Source organism: Maniola jurtina, chromosome 5 (genome assembly GCF_905333055.1).
Source record: "Maniola jurtina chromosome 5, ilManJurt1.1, whole genome shotgun sequence".
NCBI lineage: Eukaryota > Metazoa > Arthropoda > Insecta > Lepidoptera > Nymphalidae > Maniola > Maniola jurtina.
The window spans coordinates 11,337,647-11,357,754 of NC_060033.1; the positions used below are offsets into that span (position 1 = coordinate 11,337,647).

Here is a 20,108-nt window from a genome sequence, read left to right on the forward strand (position 1 = left end):
CGATATTGACCTGTAGCCGTCGTAGTCGACGATGACGAGGATCTCCGGGTATATCACGTAAGGAGCCTCTCGCTTCCGGCGACTGTGGGGTTCCGTTGATCTTCTCCGCCTAAACCGCTTGGCCAAGTGGTCTGGTTCCATGAAAGCTGTAACAAAATATTTTTCAGCTAAATACAATATGACGGGGGCAGTTTGGAGGAACACAGTTTTTATATGATTCATAGATGTAGGTAAGGTAATATTTGGTGCATAAATAAAAAGTATAACTATTAAATAAATAATTTTTAATGTAAATATTGAATATTCCTTATCAGGTAATAGTAGCTTAAAATGGGTGGTAAATCTAAGCTTAAAACTAAGTAGGTACATCTGCGGGTTTTCCAGAGTAAGAAAAACAAAAGGCGATGTGTGGCTGCTGTCGATCCCACTTTTTTTTTATTCACCAATAAAAATCCTAATAATAAGAAGTATGTAGATTTAGCTGACTTTGTAGATGCTTAGATAGATTTTTATCTGTAAACTGTAACCCATAAGCTATCCGACTTAAACAAGCCTCAATATTATTAATAAATATATTGATCTGTTTCTACCACTGGTTTCTAGCTGACCAGGTCCGACCTCATTTGGGTAGAATTTCAGAAAACCCTTTTATAGTAAACGTCTGCCACTATACGTTAAAGAGAAAACCTACCATTTTTTCAGTACTAAAACCAAAATTTCGCGCTCACTACACCCGCGCTTTTAATCCGTTTTTAATGTCATCATAGTTTTCTCATTTAAAAGGTACTCATCAACTCTATCGATGGCTGTGTCCGTTTCCGTTTTCTTTCATGAAACCATTTTTATGTACTATTATACAGAAACAAAAATTAACCAGCCCTTCTTCGCCGTCCCCGCACTGGAATCAATCTATATAATATACCTACCTACTGTGAACAAATCTATCCTTCTCAAATTTTAGATATTTTGACTTAACTGAATTGAAATAATAAATAATAATCTGATATTAAGTAACTACTAGTCGTATGCTTTAAAACATTAGTTATCAATTTTGACATCGCTATAATATTAATATTTGCAATTTATGGTGAATTTAAATTCAAATAATGCGATTGTATAGCGTCTCAAACCTACTAATAATATAATATCAGAATCATAGAATCAACATTTATAATTTACCATGCAAAGTGATATTTATTAATTTAAATAGATTTGCATAATCTTTAATGTTAGGTAGATACTATTATGCACGAAAATGTTTCATAGATTACATGGCGCCTGCATTTTATTTCTTTTTGTATCTCTTGGATATAATATAATATGTAAATTGTCAAAACAATTAAGCAAATACATTCATATAAGTAGGTACTTAAGTATAATAAGATAAATTAAACACGTAACCAGTGTAAATTAAAAATTTATAACACCCCCGACACGTGAAGGTTACAGTAACTAGAAAAGAGCTGTTATTTTTCAAACGGCTGAACCGATTTTCTTGGATTATAGCTAAGAACACTCTTGATCAAGCCACCTTTCAAACAAAAAAAAACTAAATTAAAATCAGTTCAATAGTTTAGGAGCTACGATGCCACAGACAGATACACACGTCAAACTTATAACACCCCTCTTTTTGGGTCGGGGGTTAAAAATAATTGCGGATTGCTTGGATGTAGTTACTCGTAATTCATCCAAGTTAGATAGGCCTTAGGTCCAACCAATATATACCAGAGAACAGTTTTGAAATTATCTAACTAGAAATAAATTGAACTCGGAATCTTGGGCATCTTATCGTCCTACGGAAGCATACGGACTGATTCGCTAATTCAGTGATCGTCACTGAATGAAAGCCACCAAGCTCATTTGACTTCAGCTCGATAGGCCTGCTTATAAATGCGAAAGTGTGCCTATCTGTTACATTTTTAACGCGCATTCGCCCGAATTTAAGTAAAAAAATTACTTTTTAATTTGTAAAACCATAGAGTTCCTACGAGATTTTTAAATATCTCAACCTATACGGACTAGGTCGCGGTCATCATCTAGTAGGTAGATATGCTTAATATTAAACAATCCAACAAATATAGTAGGTATCTATCCAGTAGAATTACCTGACGTATTTTTACAGCGTTTTAATTCTCGTAATCGAGCGCTGGATTGCTTGGACAGAAATAATGCAAACAACTGGAATATTATTAATATGAACCAGTCAAAATACCAACCCGAACGTGTCACCACAACATTAAAGAATCCATCAAATACCATTTTGGTTCGTCAGCTTACCCTTTCTATATTTAGACGATAATAAAATTTAATAATTTATGCATAATAATTGCCAATATTTACATAATAACGATGGTGATGTGACTCGATATTAATATACATGGAAAGTGCTTAAAAATGATAATATCAATTTATTTGCGATGTCTTAGACTAAACCAGACTATCTTCCTACATTATAAAGGAAACCTCTGTACTAAGAAGTCAGTGAGATATGATTTTCTATTAAAAATGTGTATAAGTAATACTGTTCAACCTTTCTGAGAAGAGTTTTGTGCTCAGTACTGAGCCGACGCGTCATCGCGACGACGATGGGTTAGGTAATATGTATTTGATTATATTATTATTTTATGGCTAGAACTGCTGCTCTGCTCTAAACAAAATAATATGGAAAATAGACAAAGCCACAACTAATTATATCTACAAAATAAAAAAGAATGAATTAATAAAATGAATGGTTTTTCCCGCCATCAGGTTATTCTCGATCGGGTTAATGAAGTGATATTTAAAAAATCTGCATTAATAAAATGGCATAACAATAAAACCCGAACAAACAGATCGCGTGACGGTAGTGCGGCGCGAGAGCAAGTTGTAAGTAAAACATTCAATCAATCAGCCTGTTTACGTCTATTGCTGGGCGTAGGCCTTTTGAGAGCACGCCACCAGAAACGGTTCTACGCCTTCTTCATCCACCTACTGCCCGCTATGTCAATCCAGCGGGCTGGATCGTTCCACATTGCGCTTGCTACTACGCAGTCTCTACTCCAAAACACGTCTGCCCTAGCAGTTACTACTTCTGCGATAGACATGGCCTGCTTACAACCACTTCAGCTTGGTAATTCGTTGAGCTACCTAAGTCATAGTGACTTACTCCTCCTACGGATTTCTTCGTTACGGATTGTTAGCTTTTATTTCTCAGAGAGACACCTAACATATCCCGTAGCGTAGCACGCTGAGCGACTTTGAACTAGCGAACGAGGCCACGTGTCAACATGCATCCTACACTATGGTGTCAAACCACAATTGTATCATGGCTTTCACACAAGGAAGTGGGCTTTGATTTGGGCTCCATGCTTTGGTGTGCCGTCGGCGGCACGCGCTGCAGTTTGACGTGTTTCATAGAGTTTTTAAGTTACCATTTGTGGTCGCGATTCACTATTCGTTGTGTGTGTTTGATGCCTAACATGTACCCGAGATGAATTCATGATCTTATGACCCCTCTGCATAGCAGGCAATATAGAACAAAGATTACATTTCTTATATTTTACATATCTAAATATTGATGAGACCAATCAAGTGGACATCAAAAGTCAATTATAATGGAAACGTAAGCTCTATTTTTGTCGTTAAATAAATTATTTTCTGTCTGTCAGGTAATTTGCCTAATAGGTAAACCACGTTTATATTACCTACTTCATCACATTTAAAACGAAAAACATAATTATGCATATTTTATTACAGAATCTGTCAGTTCGTCGAACCTTTTGACCAATATTAATTATTATTTACTGGGCAGGTAGGTGTAAGTTCTTGGATATCTCTTAGATTGAGATAATAATCACCTGCGCATATCGTATCATCATCACCAGCATGTGGATGTCCACAGCTGGACAGGCCTTCCCTATAGAGCGCCACCACAGCCGGTCCTCAGCCTTCCTCATCCAGCCACTTCCCACCAGCCGCTTTATATCATCAGTCCATCGTCCTGGAGGGCGACCCAACGCTCGCTTATACGCAGTCATCGTTTACAGTAGTTCAAAATTTTAGTTTTTGGTGTATAGCTGTTCTAAGCGACACGTCCATTATGTTATTGACTGCATATGTACACACTTTTTTTTGGAGAGTGGCTAGTTTTTTTTTTTCATGGCTTTATTGTAATATTGTATTATTATTGTCATTATCTGTATTGTGTGCTTAATAAACAAAAACAAAAAACAATATGTAGGTACAGTCGTACAGGGTGTAAACTTAACATCCTATAAGTACATACGTATTGAACTAGCTAATTCGCCCCGCCTTCACTCGAGTGGAATTTATCAAAATCGGTACGGGGGTAGAATTTCCAAAAATTCTGAACTTGGACTTTTTCGTTTTTGAATGAAAACCCTATAACTTGAAAAATGACGGACTTTCACACAATCTTTCACCCCCTATGTTACCCCTTCAGGTTCAGGGATCGAATATATAAAAATCATAAATATGATTTTAGTGGACGATAAAAACTACGGACGGTCTACGTTTTCCGTTGATAAATCAATCAGGATGAGTATTTTCATATGTGTTAGAAGATTACAAATTCTACGAACTTCTTAAATAAAATCGATTGAATTTTAAAACACGATACTTACCTACCTATAAAACATGTACTTAAATAGAACAGACAGACAGGCGTCTCATGTCTTATAGTCAATTAGGATCGGTAAAATTATTATCACAGTTTTATAAATCGCCGGGCCGACATTTACATAAAACTGGTTTGTCCACCATTTTGCATAATTTTCACACAGGTGCCTTTCCTGTCATGAGAGCGAACACGTGTGTTTCCGTGTACTGCTAATAGGAGATCATTATGTTATTGTTATTTCTTACGATCTTTCTGCGGGGCCAGCGATAAGGGGTACCTATAGTGCGCGACAGGTTGAGATGGCTCCGGGGTGGGGACTGGGGACGCCTGCACACCCGCACAACCCTCGCGCTAACCCACTGGGGGTGAGTGCGGGTGACGTGCAGGTGTGCGGGTCTTCCCCTCGCCTCATACCCCGGTTGCCATCTCAACCTTTCTCGTACTAGAATGCCTACCTAGCCCTGTAGCAAATTTCGTTAAAATCGGTTTAACGGATGGGATAATAAGCTAGCAGACAGACTTTCGTATTTATAATATTAAAGATGGCATAATATGCATATGATGTAGGTAGGTACTGGGTAGGTAACCTTTATAGCATTAATTTATGTATTCAAGATGACCATTGTCGGTACCTGATCCACAGGCCCAGCCAAGCAAATGTTGCATTAATGAGTTTGGCACAATAAACACTTATAAATATGTGTTTGCACGGAAACATGCTCGACCATTATGATAATCGATATTTAATTAATATGCAATCTGTTTTGTAATGTAAACGTGACTACCAGCCGATGTATGCCAACATCCACCTTATAGGTAATCACTGTTTGTATAGAGATAGATTTAATGGCCTCGCAACCGAAATTCGGCCACGCCGGCAGCTACTCTTCAAAGAGATTAGCAAAAACACAGGTGTACTCTCTCTTCCCTCACTCTCATGGTCAGATGTACGTGGTACCGAAACGATTATTGTTTGTACATGATGTTCTCCATGATGTGTCCGTCATTAGTGATACCTTGGCTCTGTCTTCTGGAGCGTGCGCAGATGTGCAAGTTTTGGCTATGCCAGTCAATAGCCGAAATTGGTATTAAAAATTTGATGGCATGACTCCATAAAGTTACTGTTGTTGGCGATATATGTATCTACATAGGACAACTTAGGCTTAATCTTACAAAAGAGATGCTCTGCGTCAAGATGTTTTAAACCTTACATTTCTTGGCGTCTATGGCAGAAAGGCATTGCACGTGCGATTGCGAAGAAGTCTAAAGGCTTGGACCCGACAAAGCTCCAAAAAGCCACATACAGGAGATATATGTATATTAAAGATGCTGTATCTACTAAAAGAACACAATCAAAATGTTTTAAATAAATTACTATGGAACACTTACTATGGAAATCGTATAAGGCTTTAATAGATATGACATAATATTATAAGTATAACACGACTCACGAGTTATCTAATTATGTTTTGCGACTTATTCTTATCATTTGAAAAAGTTAAATGTATGTAAATTTATTAATGATATTTTATTTAGATTTCCACAATCGTTTGCTACTCTTATATCAAATAAAGCACCTTTGTTGCGCTACACCCATACTTTAAAAATACATAATATGAATATTTTTGTCATCACCTAAAAAGGTGATGATTTTATTGGTTGGAAAATTAATTTCAACGTTTACCTAAAAAGCACACACATAATAATTATTATAAATAGGTAGATACTTTTACAGAAGGCAAAGCGCTGTTTTCTTACTGCAAATTAACAATGAATTCGTGATAGAAATCATGAAAACCCATACTTTAGAACGGCAAGCAACTCGTTACTTACGAGAGTTTTTTTTCTGCGATATTTTTACCATTTAAGTAGCTTAGTAAAAATAACGGTAAAGGTACCATCTACAATATTCAATTCAATTCAGTTTCATTTATTTGCTCATATAGGCACATACAGGTGTAAATAGATAATAAAATATTGGTCAGCTGTACCAATCCAAGTTGGCATGGCATTATAAAAAAAAAAATTAAAAAATAAGAACCTAGCTTTCATTTAACTCTCTTGAACTGTTTCACATAGTGTAAACAATAATTTATAGAACAAGTTATTTAAGTACTTAGGGTATTGATTTTAACTTTAAGGGCTTACCATAATCGCCGGAGTGGTCGTCATGCGCGGGGTCCCTCTTTATGATGACATGTGCTGCGCCCTGCAGCGTCTCCTGCAACCTCTCTTGTTCAGCCTTTTCTCTCTTTACTGCAAAAAAAAACAATAGGTGATAAGGAGTAGTAGGATAGAACAGAGCATCTAATGGAAATCAATGTATGATACTATGTATTTATTTTTAAATCTCTGGTCTGGTCTGGTGGGAGGCTTCGGCCGTAACTAGTTTACATAACCTAACCTAACCTTACCGGCAATGCCGTGCCGCGAAGCGATTTTGTTCTGGTGCGATGCTTTGTAGAAATCAAAGCATACAACGGAGCATTCAAAGTTGTACTTAAATAGCCGCGACGAGCTTTGCCTTGCTTAGCAGTTATTTAGAAACCGTAAACTAATTTTATTGAGTTAAAAAAGTTTGATTATAAAAATACACGTATAACACGTTTCGAGAACGATTGGAACTTTATAAATCAATATTACGATTATGAATGAGAAACTACCTGGAGTTCTGTGTCGACAAATGCCAATTTGAATATTTTAGCAATATTTTATTATTATAAAATAATTCGCGATTATTCGCTAAACAACGCAATAAAGTTGAACTTGATTACAGTTTTATTGGTGAACTAGCGGGTTTATGTGATATTGCGTGCGAAAAAGAACGCGGCAAAATCACTGAACCGATTGATCGTCAATTAATCACTGATTAAAATACTTATTGTATTTGCTGTCGGCTATAAGAAATTTAAAATAAAAAATCGAAAAACAGAGAAAGAAAATATGTTATTAGAAATAAATGGATTTTAAAAATATCATTCACAAAAATTACAAAAATATTTCTAACATGTAAAATAATTTAAATCAATGTTCATTTTATGACCTTATAATTTATTTGACTCTTGTTTTTAATTCTTTATTGATGTTTGGAACAAAATGTTTTATTTTTCTCTTTATTTTGCCAATAAAAGTTGTCGCGAACTTTTTTATCGTTTTTAATATTTTTGCGCATGAGGAGGTACGACCCCTCGATATTTTAGACGATGACACTATCAAAGACATCAACGTGCTAATTTGAAAGGTTTAGGATGGAGTCATCTTAGACCGTGCAAAGATCGGGCACGATCATAGATTTGTAGTATGATGTTGTAGAAAGTGCCACTATTCGCTCAGTACCCTCCAATCGAGGCACGGCCTAGCCTGGTCGAGGGATAGCTTAAACATAAGAATAGCCATGTTTGCGACCTACTTTGCTTGTTTTTTGGTGGGGAAGTTTAACTTAACCAGTAACTTTCTATGGTGCAACTGGCTCTTTGTCCGGATAAAGACGTCCAACCTCATCCTTTTGCGTCCACATCTGACCATGTTGTACATTCCACGAGCGTGTACGGAAAAACAGGTAACTTACCAATAGGAAGTCCAGTGTCAATGGACACCATGTCAGCCATGGTGGAGGGGTCCATGAACATCTCATCGTCCGGTGCGACCGCCTTCATCGTGTCCGGGAGTGGTCGGATCACCATGTCGTGGCCTATTGAGCCTTCCTGTCGAAATTAATTGTATATCCATTATCTACATAACTATCAGCATAAGTATACCTATTACCTACCCCAATAATTTGCATAAAGTCATACTTTGAACAGCTAAAATTGAGTTCAAATACAGTAATGTTTCCACAGTTTTCATTCATACTTAATCGTACTTAAATATTTCATGCCGTTACACCGTTTCGTTCGACAACTCCTCAGGCCTCAACTTATGCTCAAATCTAAAGGAAAGCAAAAACAGAGACAGTGATTTACATTTAATGGATTCGAGACTTTATTGAAGTCATAGTAGTTAGAAAAGATCGTCACGATAAAGGTGTAAACGTTAGTAAGGTGTATACTTATAGCATTTTCCCGTCGATTGTATGGATTGCAGCAATCGACCTTAGTCCACTTATGTTCTATTGTTTGAGCTTGGTTTGTATTCTCTGTGTGTTTTAGGTTATGACTGGCTGTCTTTATTAGCGAATATTAACAGCTTTGTTTATTCATCTTCGAATGTGCATCCGATACTTTATTATTATGTAAAAGCGGTCATAGCTTAGTAGTAAAGGCGTCTGTCTTCTTTTCGGGAGGTAAAGCCCAATCAAATCGAACCCGGTCACTCACCTCTCTTTTCAGAGTTCTTTAACGGTGGTGGAAAACATTCTCAGGAAACCTGCATATGCCTGAGAGTTCTTTGTAGTGTTCTCAAAGGTGCATGGACGTCTGCCAATCCGCACTAGGCTATCGTGGCAGACTATGGCCTAAACCCTTTTCATTCTGTGAAGCGACCCGTGCTCAGTAGTGAGTTAGCAATAGGTTGATCTCGATGAAGATAATGTAACTAAAAGATGCCTGTGCCTTCGCCCGAGTAAGTTTCGATTTTTTTAACCTTCCCTGGGAACTCTTTGATTTATTAGGATAAGAAGTAGCCTAATATATTCGTTTCCAGGATGGAATGCTCTCTCTGTATTCTATAGATGATGCCCGCAACTTCTTTGTATCCAAACTAATTGAAAAATTCAATAGGGATCAGACTTTTCCAAAATGCAACTTTTTCGGACCCAAAGCAATTGAAATTTTCAATAGGGATCAAAATTTTCCCAAATGGAAATTGTTTTGATTATAATTGTTTTGATAAAATGAGTGTATTATGCTGAATCATAAGAGCTTAGGTGTTATTATTTACAATGGGTACAGCCAGTAGGCATTAAGTTACGAGTAAGTAATTAGGTATATTATTTCCGTGTACCAATTCCTTGAAAGCTCACCATTGTATGTACTAATTTACCAAATTGAACTGTGGGATTATCCAAGTCTTCAAGTCACGTATCTACATGTCGGATAAAGACACATTTAGGTATGGCTGTGGCATTGAATTATGATCATGATTACATATAAATTGGCTTGTGTCCTGTCTGGATGATAATCTGTTTTTTCTTTGACGGAATTCTACGCAACGAAGCATATCGAATTACCAATATAAAAACTGGCTAGTTTATTTTTTTAAAATCACACTAATATTATAAAGGCGAAAGTTTGTGTGTATGTATGTGATTCTTTCACGCAAAAACTACTGGATGGATTTGATGAAATTTGGAATGGATATAGATTATTATAACCCTGGATTAACACATAAGCAACTTTTTATCCCGGAGAATCAAAGATTTCCCACGGGATTTTGAAACCTATATCCACGGGAACGAAGTCGTGGGCATCAGCTAGTATAATACTTATAAGTAGCGAGCAAACGAGCAGGTGGATTACTTGATGTTAAGTGATTACCGCTGCCTATAAACATTTGCAGCAACAGAGGGACCATGGTATGCGTTATCGGCTTTTCAGGAATTTGTGGATCCGCCCTTTGAAAAACGTATGTTGAAATATATTGGGAAGACCGCTGAAAGAAAATGACACTAAGTCCATGAGCGTGAAAAAAAGGTCTGGCAGAACGGCTGGTCGAAGCATACCAGACACCCAGGTGGTGAGGGTGCTCTTATAGCTGTTGATAAAATTTACTCACCACCACAAGATTTCCGTGTTTTGGATGCCTTCTAATAAGTAGAGCTGCGCCGTTCTCGTCGTCGTGGTAGAGATCCCCGATATCTTCTCCGTCTTCCTATAAACAAAAATATAGTTATTTTCGTGCAGCTTTCAATCACGCCAATTACAAATATAGTAAATAATCCCCGAACCAAGAAGAGGGGTCTTATAAGTTCGACGTGTGTATCTGTGTATGTATCTGTGGCATTGTAGCTCCTAAACTAATGAACCGATTTTTATTAATTTTTTTTTGTTTGAAACATGGCTTGATCGAGAGTGTTCTTAGCTATAATCCAACAAAATCGGAAAGTTTTGAAAGTTTTAAAGTTATCAGCTCTTTTCTAGTTAATGTAACCTTCACTTGTCGGGGGTGTTATAAATTTTTAATTTACACTTATCTATTAATACAAATGTATGGGTTATTTGCTCGTCGCATTCAATGGACATCAATACAAACAAAAAAAAATTTTTAACCACATCGGCCAAGGCTGAGAAAATCGTTATAAGAAACATTCGACGGCGTTCTTTGTTATTCCGCTCCAGTTAGCTACACCTCTAACTAACAATCGTATCGTATGGAGAATTTTGATTCCTGTCCACACCTAATGAATTCATGATGATACATTAAGGTGTGTGCCCGTAATGATAGAGATCTCGACATTAATCGAATAAAGAATTACAATACACAAATACAATACACAATACAAAATACAATTAAAATTATTGTATATAAAATTATTATATATATACAATTAAAAATTATATTATTATTCAAAAATAAATCTTCGTTTTATACTACTCCCAAATTACGTCGTCATAGTAAATTAAACATTTTGATCCCTTTTCGTTCAAATAATTTTATCCAGACAAGAATCTATCTATATTTTACCTGTAAAATACGTCTGTCTTTTTTTTTTGTCTATACGACTCGACCGATTAGGATGAAACACGTATAGTGCGTTTCATCGAATAGTACCTATGGCGTTATGTTGGCTCCCCTGTCTGTCCAAGTCATTGGCACCATATTTGCATAAGAAGACGCAGATTTAGTTTATTTTCATTTGATTTCCCTGAATGAATGAAATGAAAATCAAATGAAAATAAACAAAATCTGCGTCTTCTCATGCCAATATGGTGCCAATGACCACCCAACAGACAGGGGAGCCAACATAACGCCATACATAGGTACTATTCGATGAAACGCACTATACCTAATAAGGTTTGCTATTTGTCACAAAAAAATAAAAGTTACACATGGTTTTTTTTATAAACCCTAAACTCACGCGGACGGAATCGCATTGAAAGCTAGTAAATAGGTAGATACGATAGGATAGGCACATACATACTGCAATATAGAACCGAAAAAAAAACTGAAACTTAATTGAATCTTTCGTATCCTACTTCTGTCTATGTTTTTCGGTTTTCCTTTTTGTGGCGGTACAAATGTATTCATTCATTCATTAGGCTGTCAGTGCCTTAGTTTTTCGACAATGACCGAAAGTGACTAAAACCAAGGTTGCATTGTTGTAATGTAGCGATACTAAATGTGCAGATCTTATTATTGACCAGCCGATGCCCGCGACTTCGCCCGCGTGGATTTAGATTTTTTGAAATCCCGTGGGAATTCTTTTCCGGGATAAAAGTAGCCTATGTGCTAATCTAAGATATTATCTATCTCCATTCCAAATTTCACACAAATCCGTCTAGTGGTTTTTGCGTGAAGGAGTAACAAACATACACACACATACACACGAACTTTCGCCTTTATAATATTAGTGTGACAAGGGTACGTAAGTAAGTATATACCTACGACTACTTTGACATGAACATAAACCAGATTGCAATAACAACAAACCTTTATCAATAAACTAATGCTTGGTAAAAATTGTCACAAAAAATTATTATTATTTTTGACACGGTTCTTTATTGGAATATAAATTAATCTTATCAATTAATTATCATTATTAATTAAAGAAAGATATTACAATAATTAAAATGAACATGTCATGAAGACGGAAGTTAAATTGCAACACCCGTTTTGAAGGTTGGCTACAGTCCTTTCCCAAATTTTAAACATAGTCTTAATATTAGTCATTTCGTGGGAACAAGAGGTCGTGAGTTAAATGCACCCATTTGACCATTACCATAGTTCAGCTTGATGTAGATTAATGCACGACTAAATTTTCTACCTCTTCTATAGATACCTAGTATAAAACAAGTGTAAATTAAAAATTTATAACACCCCCGACAAGTGAAGATGAACCGATTTTCTTAGATTATAGCTAAGAACACTCTCGATCAAGCCACCTTTCAAACAAAAAAAAAACTAAATTAAAATCGGTTCATTGGTTTAGGACCTACGATGCCACAGACAGATACACAGCTACACATATACACGGATACACACGTCAAACTTATAACACCCCTCTTTTTGGGTCGGGGGTTAACAATGTCGCAGTCCGCGTTAGTTGACATTAAACGGTAGGCCGGTAGGTAATAATAATTAGTGGGAGGTCCCGGGTTCGATTCCTGGCAAGGTTTGGAATTTTATAATTTCTAAATCAATGGTCTGGTCTGATGGAGGCTACGACCGTGGCTAGTTACCACCCTACCAGCAAAGCCGTGCCACCAAGCGATTTAGCGTCCCGGCATGATGCCATGTAGAAACCAAAGGGGTATGGGTTTAATAAAAACTGCCATACCCCTTCCAGGTTCGCTTGCTTCCATCTTAGACTGCATCATTACTTTCCTTCAGGTGAGATTGTAATCAAGGGCTAACTTGTACCTACATTTTAGCGCCTTTTAGACGTTACTCTCAAGCGATCTCTCAAGTTTCGCCTATATAGACGAAGTCGCGAGGAAATACAATAAGTACAATGAGTATGATTATAATAATTATTAAATAAGTAATTAGTAAATAGTAGTACTATTTACCTACGCTTCTCGTAAATGTTATTATGCAAAAACTTTTAACATCCAGTAAATAAATAATTCCTAGTACTTAATCGACCTTTGTGGTTAACCATTAGGTGGGGTATAATAAATTAACTTCATTCACAAACATAATATCTAACTATCGTTCCGAGTGATGTAAGACCGGGTTTGAGATCTAGGTATTTTACATAGGAAAACCCAAAATGTCGCTCCACAGCAATAAAAATTTGCGTACCTACCTATAATGTGTTGAACAGTGCAAGGAGTACGTAATCGCCGCACATGAGATTTTTTTTCAAACGTTAAACTGGTGAATTTTTATTTTTGAACAATAATTTTTATCAGAAAACCTTTGACTTTGACGATATTGGTGTGGACGAAACTTTATTAAAAACAAAAAAAGTAGTTCTTTTAAAGGCGCTTCATGTTTTCAATAAACCAAGACAGTTTTATTTTGGCATCACCATTGACCTAACAACTTTTATTTATTACATACTAGCTGTGCCCGCGACTTCGTTCGCGTGGAATCAGCGCGCTTTATATGGCCACGGACGCTCAGGCGCGAGGCGTGTAGTACGTACTCTGTACGTTAAAAATGCTCGCCGTGATTCTTTAAATTGACATAACTTTTTTATTTATGAACCGATTGACATGAAATAAACACTAAATGTTAAGTGAAGCTTACTACAATATATTAGTAAAAACCGTATCTAAATCGAATAAGCCGTTTCTGATATTAGCGTGCACAAACACACAGACAAACAGACAAACAGACAAAAAAAAATTAATTACAATTTCGGGTTCGGCGTCGATATAATAACAACCCCTGCTACTTTTTTTTTTGTATATTTCCATTGTACAGACACCACTTTTCTACAATTTTATTATATGTATAGAATATAGATAGGCATATCTAAGTACTAGAGGGTCATTCTGAACAAAGATTTTTGCAGACTTCAAAATTTACTTATAGTGGCAAACTAATTTTAACAGCTTCATATTAGGAATGCCTCATCTAATACTTAGTAGATGTACCTATAAGGTTGTTGGTATCGTTCTAACTAGTCTAGTTAGGAATACATAATCGACAGTGCGTGTGTGCACATGCAATTTAGTTCTTTACGACCTTCAAACCAGAGGTTACGTTGGCAATAGAGAAAAATTCTTACACGTCCTACAAAGTTAAGGTTACGCTGTTACGAACACTGAATTAAATGAGATTTTAATGCTAATAATATCATGCTGTGGCTGTATTGGTAAATTGCACTATTAATAACCTATGTAACATTTATAGAACATATAATAATTATGGTACTTGAACTACTGGATACAAATAAATTACTTAAAAAAAATTGCTAGTTGGTACTTTTAAAAATAACTAGCCGATGCCCGCGACTTCGCCCGCGTGGATTTAGGCTTTTCGAAATCCCGTGGGAACACTTTGATTTTCCGGGATAACAAGTAGCCTATGTGCAGATAGCTATTGTAACGTAGACATCAGCTAAGAAAAGATTTTTGAAAATTTCTAAGTCCTAAGGGGGTAATATAGAGGTTTGAAATTTGTATAGTTCACGCGGATGAAATCGCGTGCATAAGCTAGTCACATTATAAATAAGAAAATGTGTCTGTTTGTCTGTTTACTTTTCAGTAACGAGTTCAGAAAATGTGTCTGTTTGTCTGTTTTGTTTCAGTAAAAGACAAACAGACCTAACAGTAAGACAGAACAGTAAGACATCTTTAACAAATTGTGACAATATTTGGTACAGAGATAGCTTTTAAATCCGGGAGACGGACATAACATAACTACATACCGCACTAAGTACAGTTACTTAGCACTTTATCAAAGTTATTAAAAGATGTTGAGTAAATTATTTAATTAGTAGGTAATCATAGATTTGTGACGATGTAAGAAACACCGGCTTCTGCAAAAACAAGCTCGCCTAATTTGTTTTTAAGCAAAAGATGAATAATTTATTCAATTAGTACTGTTTTTTATGATTATCCTCAGTAGTATGTTAGGTAAAAGACTTCCTAGAGATAAAAATAGTCATAAAATTAAAACTTGGCATAAAATGTTAATTAATTAATCGTTGTTAATAGAAAAATCAAACAGATAATGAACGGTGTTGAAAGGTTCATTTAAATAAATCTGATTATTGGGTAGATACCTATTATTATCTTATCTACTTTATATCATTACTAGATGATGCCCGCGACTTCGTCCGCGTGGATTTATGTTTCTTAAAAATCCCGTGGGAACTCTTTGATTTTCCGGGATAAAAGTTACCTATATCAATTTCCGGGATGCACGCTACCTCTGTACCAAATTTAATATAAATCAATTTTAAACGGATGAGCCAGGGATGAGCCTTCAAGAATTCTGTGGGAACTCTTTGATTTTCTGGGATAAAAAGTAGCCTATGCTCTTCTCCAGGGTGTAAGCTAACGCTGTACCAAATCCCATCGGTCGGACAGACAGATAGACACACTTTCGCATTAATAATATTAGTATAGATGTAGATATTAGTATGGATTGTTTAAGATTACAATGGAAATATTATACCTACTTATTAATATCATAGATTAATATGTACACCTTTTAGAGTCCACAGCTCGCACTATTAATCCATATCCATTAATATTATAAAAAATGCGAAAGTAGGTACTGTTTGTCTGTATGCTAGCTTTACACGGCCCAAGCGTTTAACCGATTTTGACAAATAGCTTGCAACGCAGGGAAGGACATAGGTTATTTTTGTCCCAGGAAATCAAAAAGTTTCCACGGGATACTTAAAATACACGTGGATAAAGTTGTGGTCATCATGTTTTTGGTACAGATAGCTTGCACCCTGGAGGTGGATATAGGATACTTTTTATCCCAGAACTCAATGAGTTCCCACGGGATTTTTGCTTGCAACATCTGGTATAATCACAGATATCCGAAAGCGCTGATTGTTACTTCTTAACAACTCTGCTTTACTGATTAAAATTTTTAGTACAGCCTGCTATCCTGGAGATGGACTTGGGATGTTTTTTGCTACCCAAAGAGAAAACACCTATGTTGTAAGTGATTTTTGATTGTTCGTAATAATAAAATTAATGAATTAAATCCATACAGATGTATTCAGTGGTAAAAGTTAGTTAAAGTATCTACACATTGCAGAATATTAGAGGTATTTAAGCCTAAGTTCCTACATTAAATTAGTGTCCGCATATTTAACACTTGAACATTGTTGTTAAAGTACGGCCGTTGCAATTCGTAATTCAATGCCCCTATCTCCAAGTGACAAATTGCGCACCTCTAATTCATCAACAAGAATGCAAATAAGTACTATTTAATTACTTAGTAGAATAATATTATACCTATTAACTTATCTCTCACTAGCTTATGCCCAAAGTTCCAAACCCTTATTTTATAAATTTTCAAAAATTATTTCTTAGCGGATGTATCACTCATAGTAGCTATATACATGTCTAATTTCAATTCAATCCGGTTCAGTAGTTTGAGCTGTGTTTAGATAGTTCAGTCAGTCAGTTTTTCCTTTTATACGTAATACGTATATATAAATAAGATAAAGTTAGTAAAGTAGTGACAAAATAAAAGAAAAACTCATAACACTTCGTTAATAATGGAATATATTATACATATTTTAAATCTAAATATTATGTACGTAATGTGTATACGTTGATTACCTACCCATATAGGTAATCAGTATCAATCATTCTTATAGTTCAAAGCTCTAACATTCAAAGGTCAAGAGCAAAGGTCCTCGATCGATTATCTCTGGTTGAACTTCATATTTCGTAACAGAAACGAATTTGAACCCTTGGGTTTTTTTATAAATAATAACATTGAGTTAAGTATGTTAATAACTTGAGATTAAAGTCGATAACATTTCCCTCAATCCTACTAATATTATAAATGTGAAAGTGTGGATGTTTGGATGTTTGTTACTCAATCACGTAAAAACGGCTGGACGAATTTAGGTGAAATTTGGCATAGAGATAGATTATACCCTGGATTAGCACATAGGCTTTTTATCCCGAAAAACGAATGAGTTCCCACGGGATTTAAAAAAACCTATATTCACGTGGACGAAGTCGCAGGCAAGAGCTAGTAAGTAATATAAGTGGGAAGAAGGTATGTTATAGTGTCAAAAATAGGTAGGTACTTACCTACCTACATTATTGTTTATGATTTTAAAATTAACTCTGTTTGTAGAACTAGTTATTGTAACTTACAACAAAAAAATATGTAAAAAATTAGCAATTTTTGCTTAAGTTTACAATCCAGTAGCTTATTTTTTTTTTTACTTCTCGTGATATTCATGCCTGCGCGTGGGCCGATTTTTCAATTGATAAACAATCTTCAAGCGAGTAATTTTTGACGTTTTGTAAATTTTTGTCCACTTACAAGAAATCTGTATTATCCTAAGTTAGTTAAGTATCTCATGACTGAAATATCAGATCTTAATTGGAAAGGGCATAGAAAATGTTAGAAATGGATTCGGAGTTTCTTGCAGTTTGCTGTTCACGAACACATTTCTTGTAAAAGACATCAACGCGTTCAATGCTGCTCGCTATCAAAATACAAGAACCAAAAATCTAAAAAAATATTATAAAACCACATATCTACTTATTATTATAAAATAGGTCCTAAAAGTTTCATTGAAATACTTTTTTGATGCGTAATATTAATAGCGGTATAATAAAGACAAAATGGGTCCTGGACTAAAATGCGAATGGTCGTAATCGATTTCATTGGTTTAAAATGTATTGTAGTTTCAAGTTTCCAACAAGCACAAACTTCTCATGATATTGCATTAATTTAGTTGGAATTTTAACCAAACTTCCGTCTCAAATCAGCGGCGCGCCCGAAAATTAGTCAAGATTTAGAAATACCACTGACAACACTCAATAAGTGAAATACCAAAGCTCCACATTATTTCAATCAACTAAACCGTTGTCTTGATTACAAGTGGACAGAATGAAGGGTTTATCTGTATATAAAATGAAAATCTGACTGACTGACTAACTGCTGTACTACAGCACAAACTACTAGATGGATCGGGCTGAAATTCGGCATGCAGATAGCTATTATGACGTAAAAATCCACTGAGAAAGGATTTTTGAAAATTCAACCCCTGCGGATGAAGTCACGGGAATAAGCTAGTCTATATATAAGTAGGCACCCAGTAAGAAAGGATTTTTAGAAGATCAACCCCTAACGGGGTTATAGTTACATCGATGAATATTGGTATTATTTAGGCTTTCGGTTAAAAATAAAAAAGATGTATGTCACGATTTTTGAAAATTCTCCTCCTTGAAAACTCCCAGGTGGTTTAAATAGGGGATGAAAGTAAGTCATTTTTCAAGTTATTTCTATGAAAAAAATATTATACTCCTTGTACTGATATACATTTATTAATTTCCGATATTTTTACTTCAAGACTGCCTTGACTGCGATCTGTACTCGCTCTAAATATTTTGTCGATTACAAGGTTGATTCTTGTAATGGTAAATATCTGAATTAGTAATAATTCAGGTTTAGGTTACAAATAGGCATTGAACCACATTAAAATATTATTCATAATAATATGTGGATGTACTTGGCATTTAGACACTTGTCCGACCGCCGACGATTAGCGAGAAATAAGTTAAGCTAAAAGCTAGAAACGAGTTGACGAGCAACGAGAAATGAGTGTGTATTTTGAGATAGTTTTGTCTCTGGGCTCTGGACTTGAGCGATTATGCGAGTATGACGGGCGATTACTTGCACTAGTTTTTGGATAGGCGGCCGAAACATGCATAATCCCTGTGCAAACTGCGGGACGGTAGTATTTTGAGATCCAAGAGAACGTTGCTGAGCATGTTTTTTTTGATAGCTCTTGTTTCTGAGACAAACTAGTGAAATGAGAATAGCACAATCAGCGATCAACTCTATTAATTACTATTGTATTTATCTCTTTTTAACCCCCGACCCAAAAAGAGGGGTGTTATAAGTTTGACATGTGTATCTGTGTATCTGTGTGTCTGTGTATCTGTGTGTCTGTGTATCTGTGTATCTGTGTATCTGTGTATCTGTCTGTGGCATCGTAGCGCCTAAACGAATGAACCGATTTTAATTTAGTTTTTTTTGTTTGAAAGGTGGCTTGATCGAGAGTGTTCTTAGCTATAATCTAAAAAAATCGGTTCAGCCGTTTAAGAGTTATCAGCTTTTTTCTAGTTTTCTCGTAGAAAAGAAGGTTAGATAACCGTTAGGTTCATAATATTATGTCAATAGACAAATGTCAAGCTGTCAAGATAGACGTTGCCTAAATACATAATTATTTATTTGAAAATGATGTTTTGGAAAATTCAAATACTTTGGATCGTCGGGGGTGTTATAAATTTTTAATTTACACTTGTATTGACATGGATTCATAGATCGATTGTACGTTTCTTAAGCGAGAAAATAGTCGATAGCTGGTCACGTAGTTCTCGTCAGTGGTCGGACAAATGCGATGCTAATGTTTTTAAAATAAAAATTAAGTAGGTAATTTTTGACTTTAAACTCTACGTTGACAGGTTAGTAAATGAGTTGATCTATTTAAATTCGTAACATTACAGCATTACTATGCCTAAGTATCTCGCAATTGCACAATGTTGGCAAGGCGCACTTTAATTTCTCGCAGTAGGTATCACCTGACTTCGTTAGATAAGCCTCCGTGGGAAAATAAACGCTTTCTCCTACTTAGATGAGCGCATTTTTTGCACGCCTTTGAGAACAATTGAGTGTAACTACTCTATATATAGTTCGGAAAAACCTTCACGCTAATATCTTA

At 35.6% G+C, this 20,108-nt stretch overlaps 1 protein-coding gene across 5 annotated transcripts in view; it reads right to left on the reverse strand.

The window, feature by feature from the left end:
* Positions 1-20,108, reverse strand: part of LOC123865152 (A disintegrin and metalloproteinase with thrombospondin motifs 1) — a 146,213-nt gene that overhangs the window by 22,893 nt on the left and 103,212 nt on the right. For all 5 annotated transcript variants that reach the window (XM_045906011.1, XM_045906010.1, XM_045906012.1 and 2 more), the window contains 4 exons: positions 10,331-10,426; positions 8,187-8,322; positions 6,767-6,874; positions 11-146 (listed from right to left, as the gene is read on the reverse strand). In XM_045906011.1, coding sequence (XP_045761967.1) covers positions 11-146; positions 6,767-6,874; positions 8,187-8,322; positions 10,331-10,426 — 476 coding nt within the window. The remainder of the gene's footprint in view (positions 1-10; positions 147-6,766; positions 6,875-8,186; positions 8,323-10,330; positions 10,427-20,108) is intronic.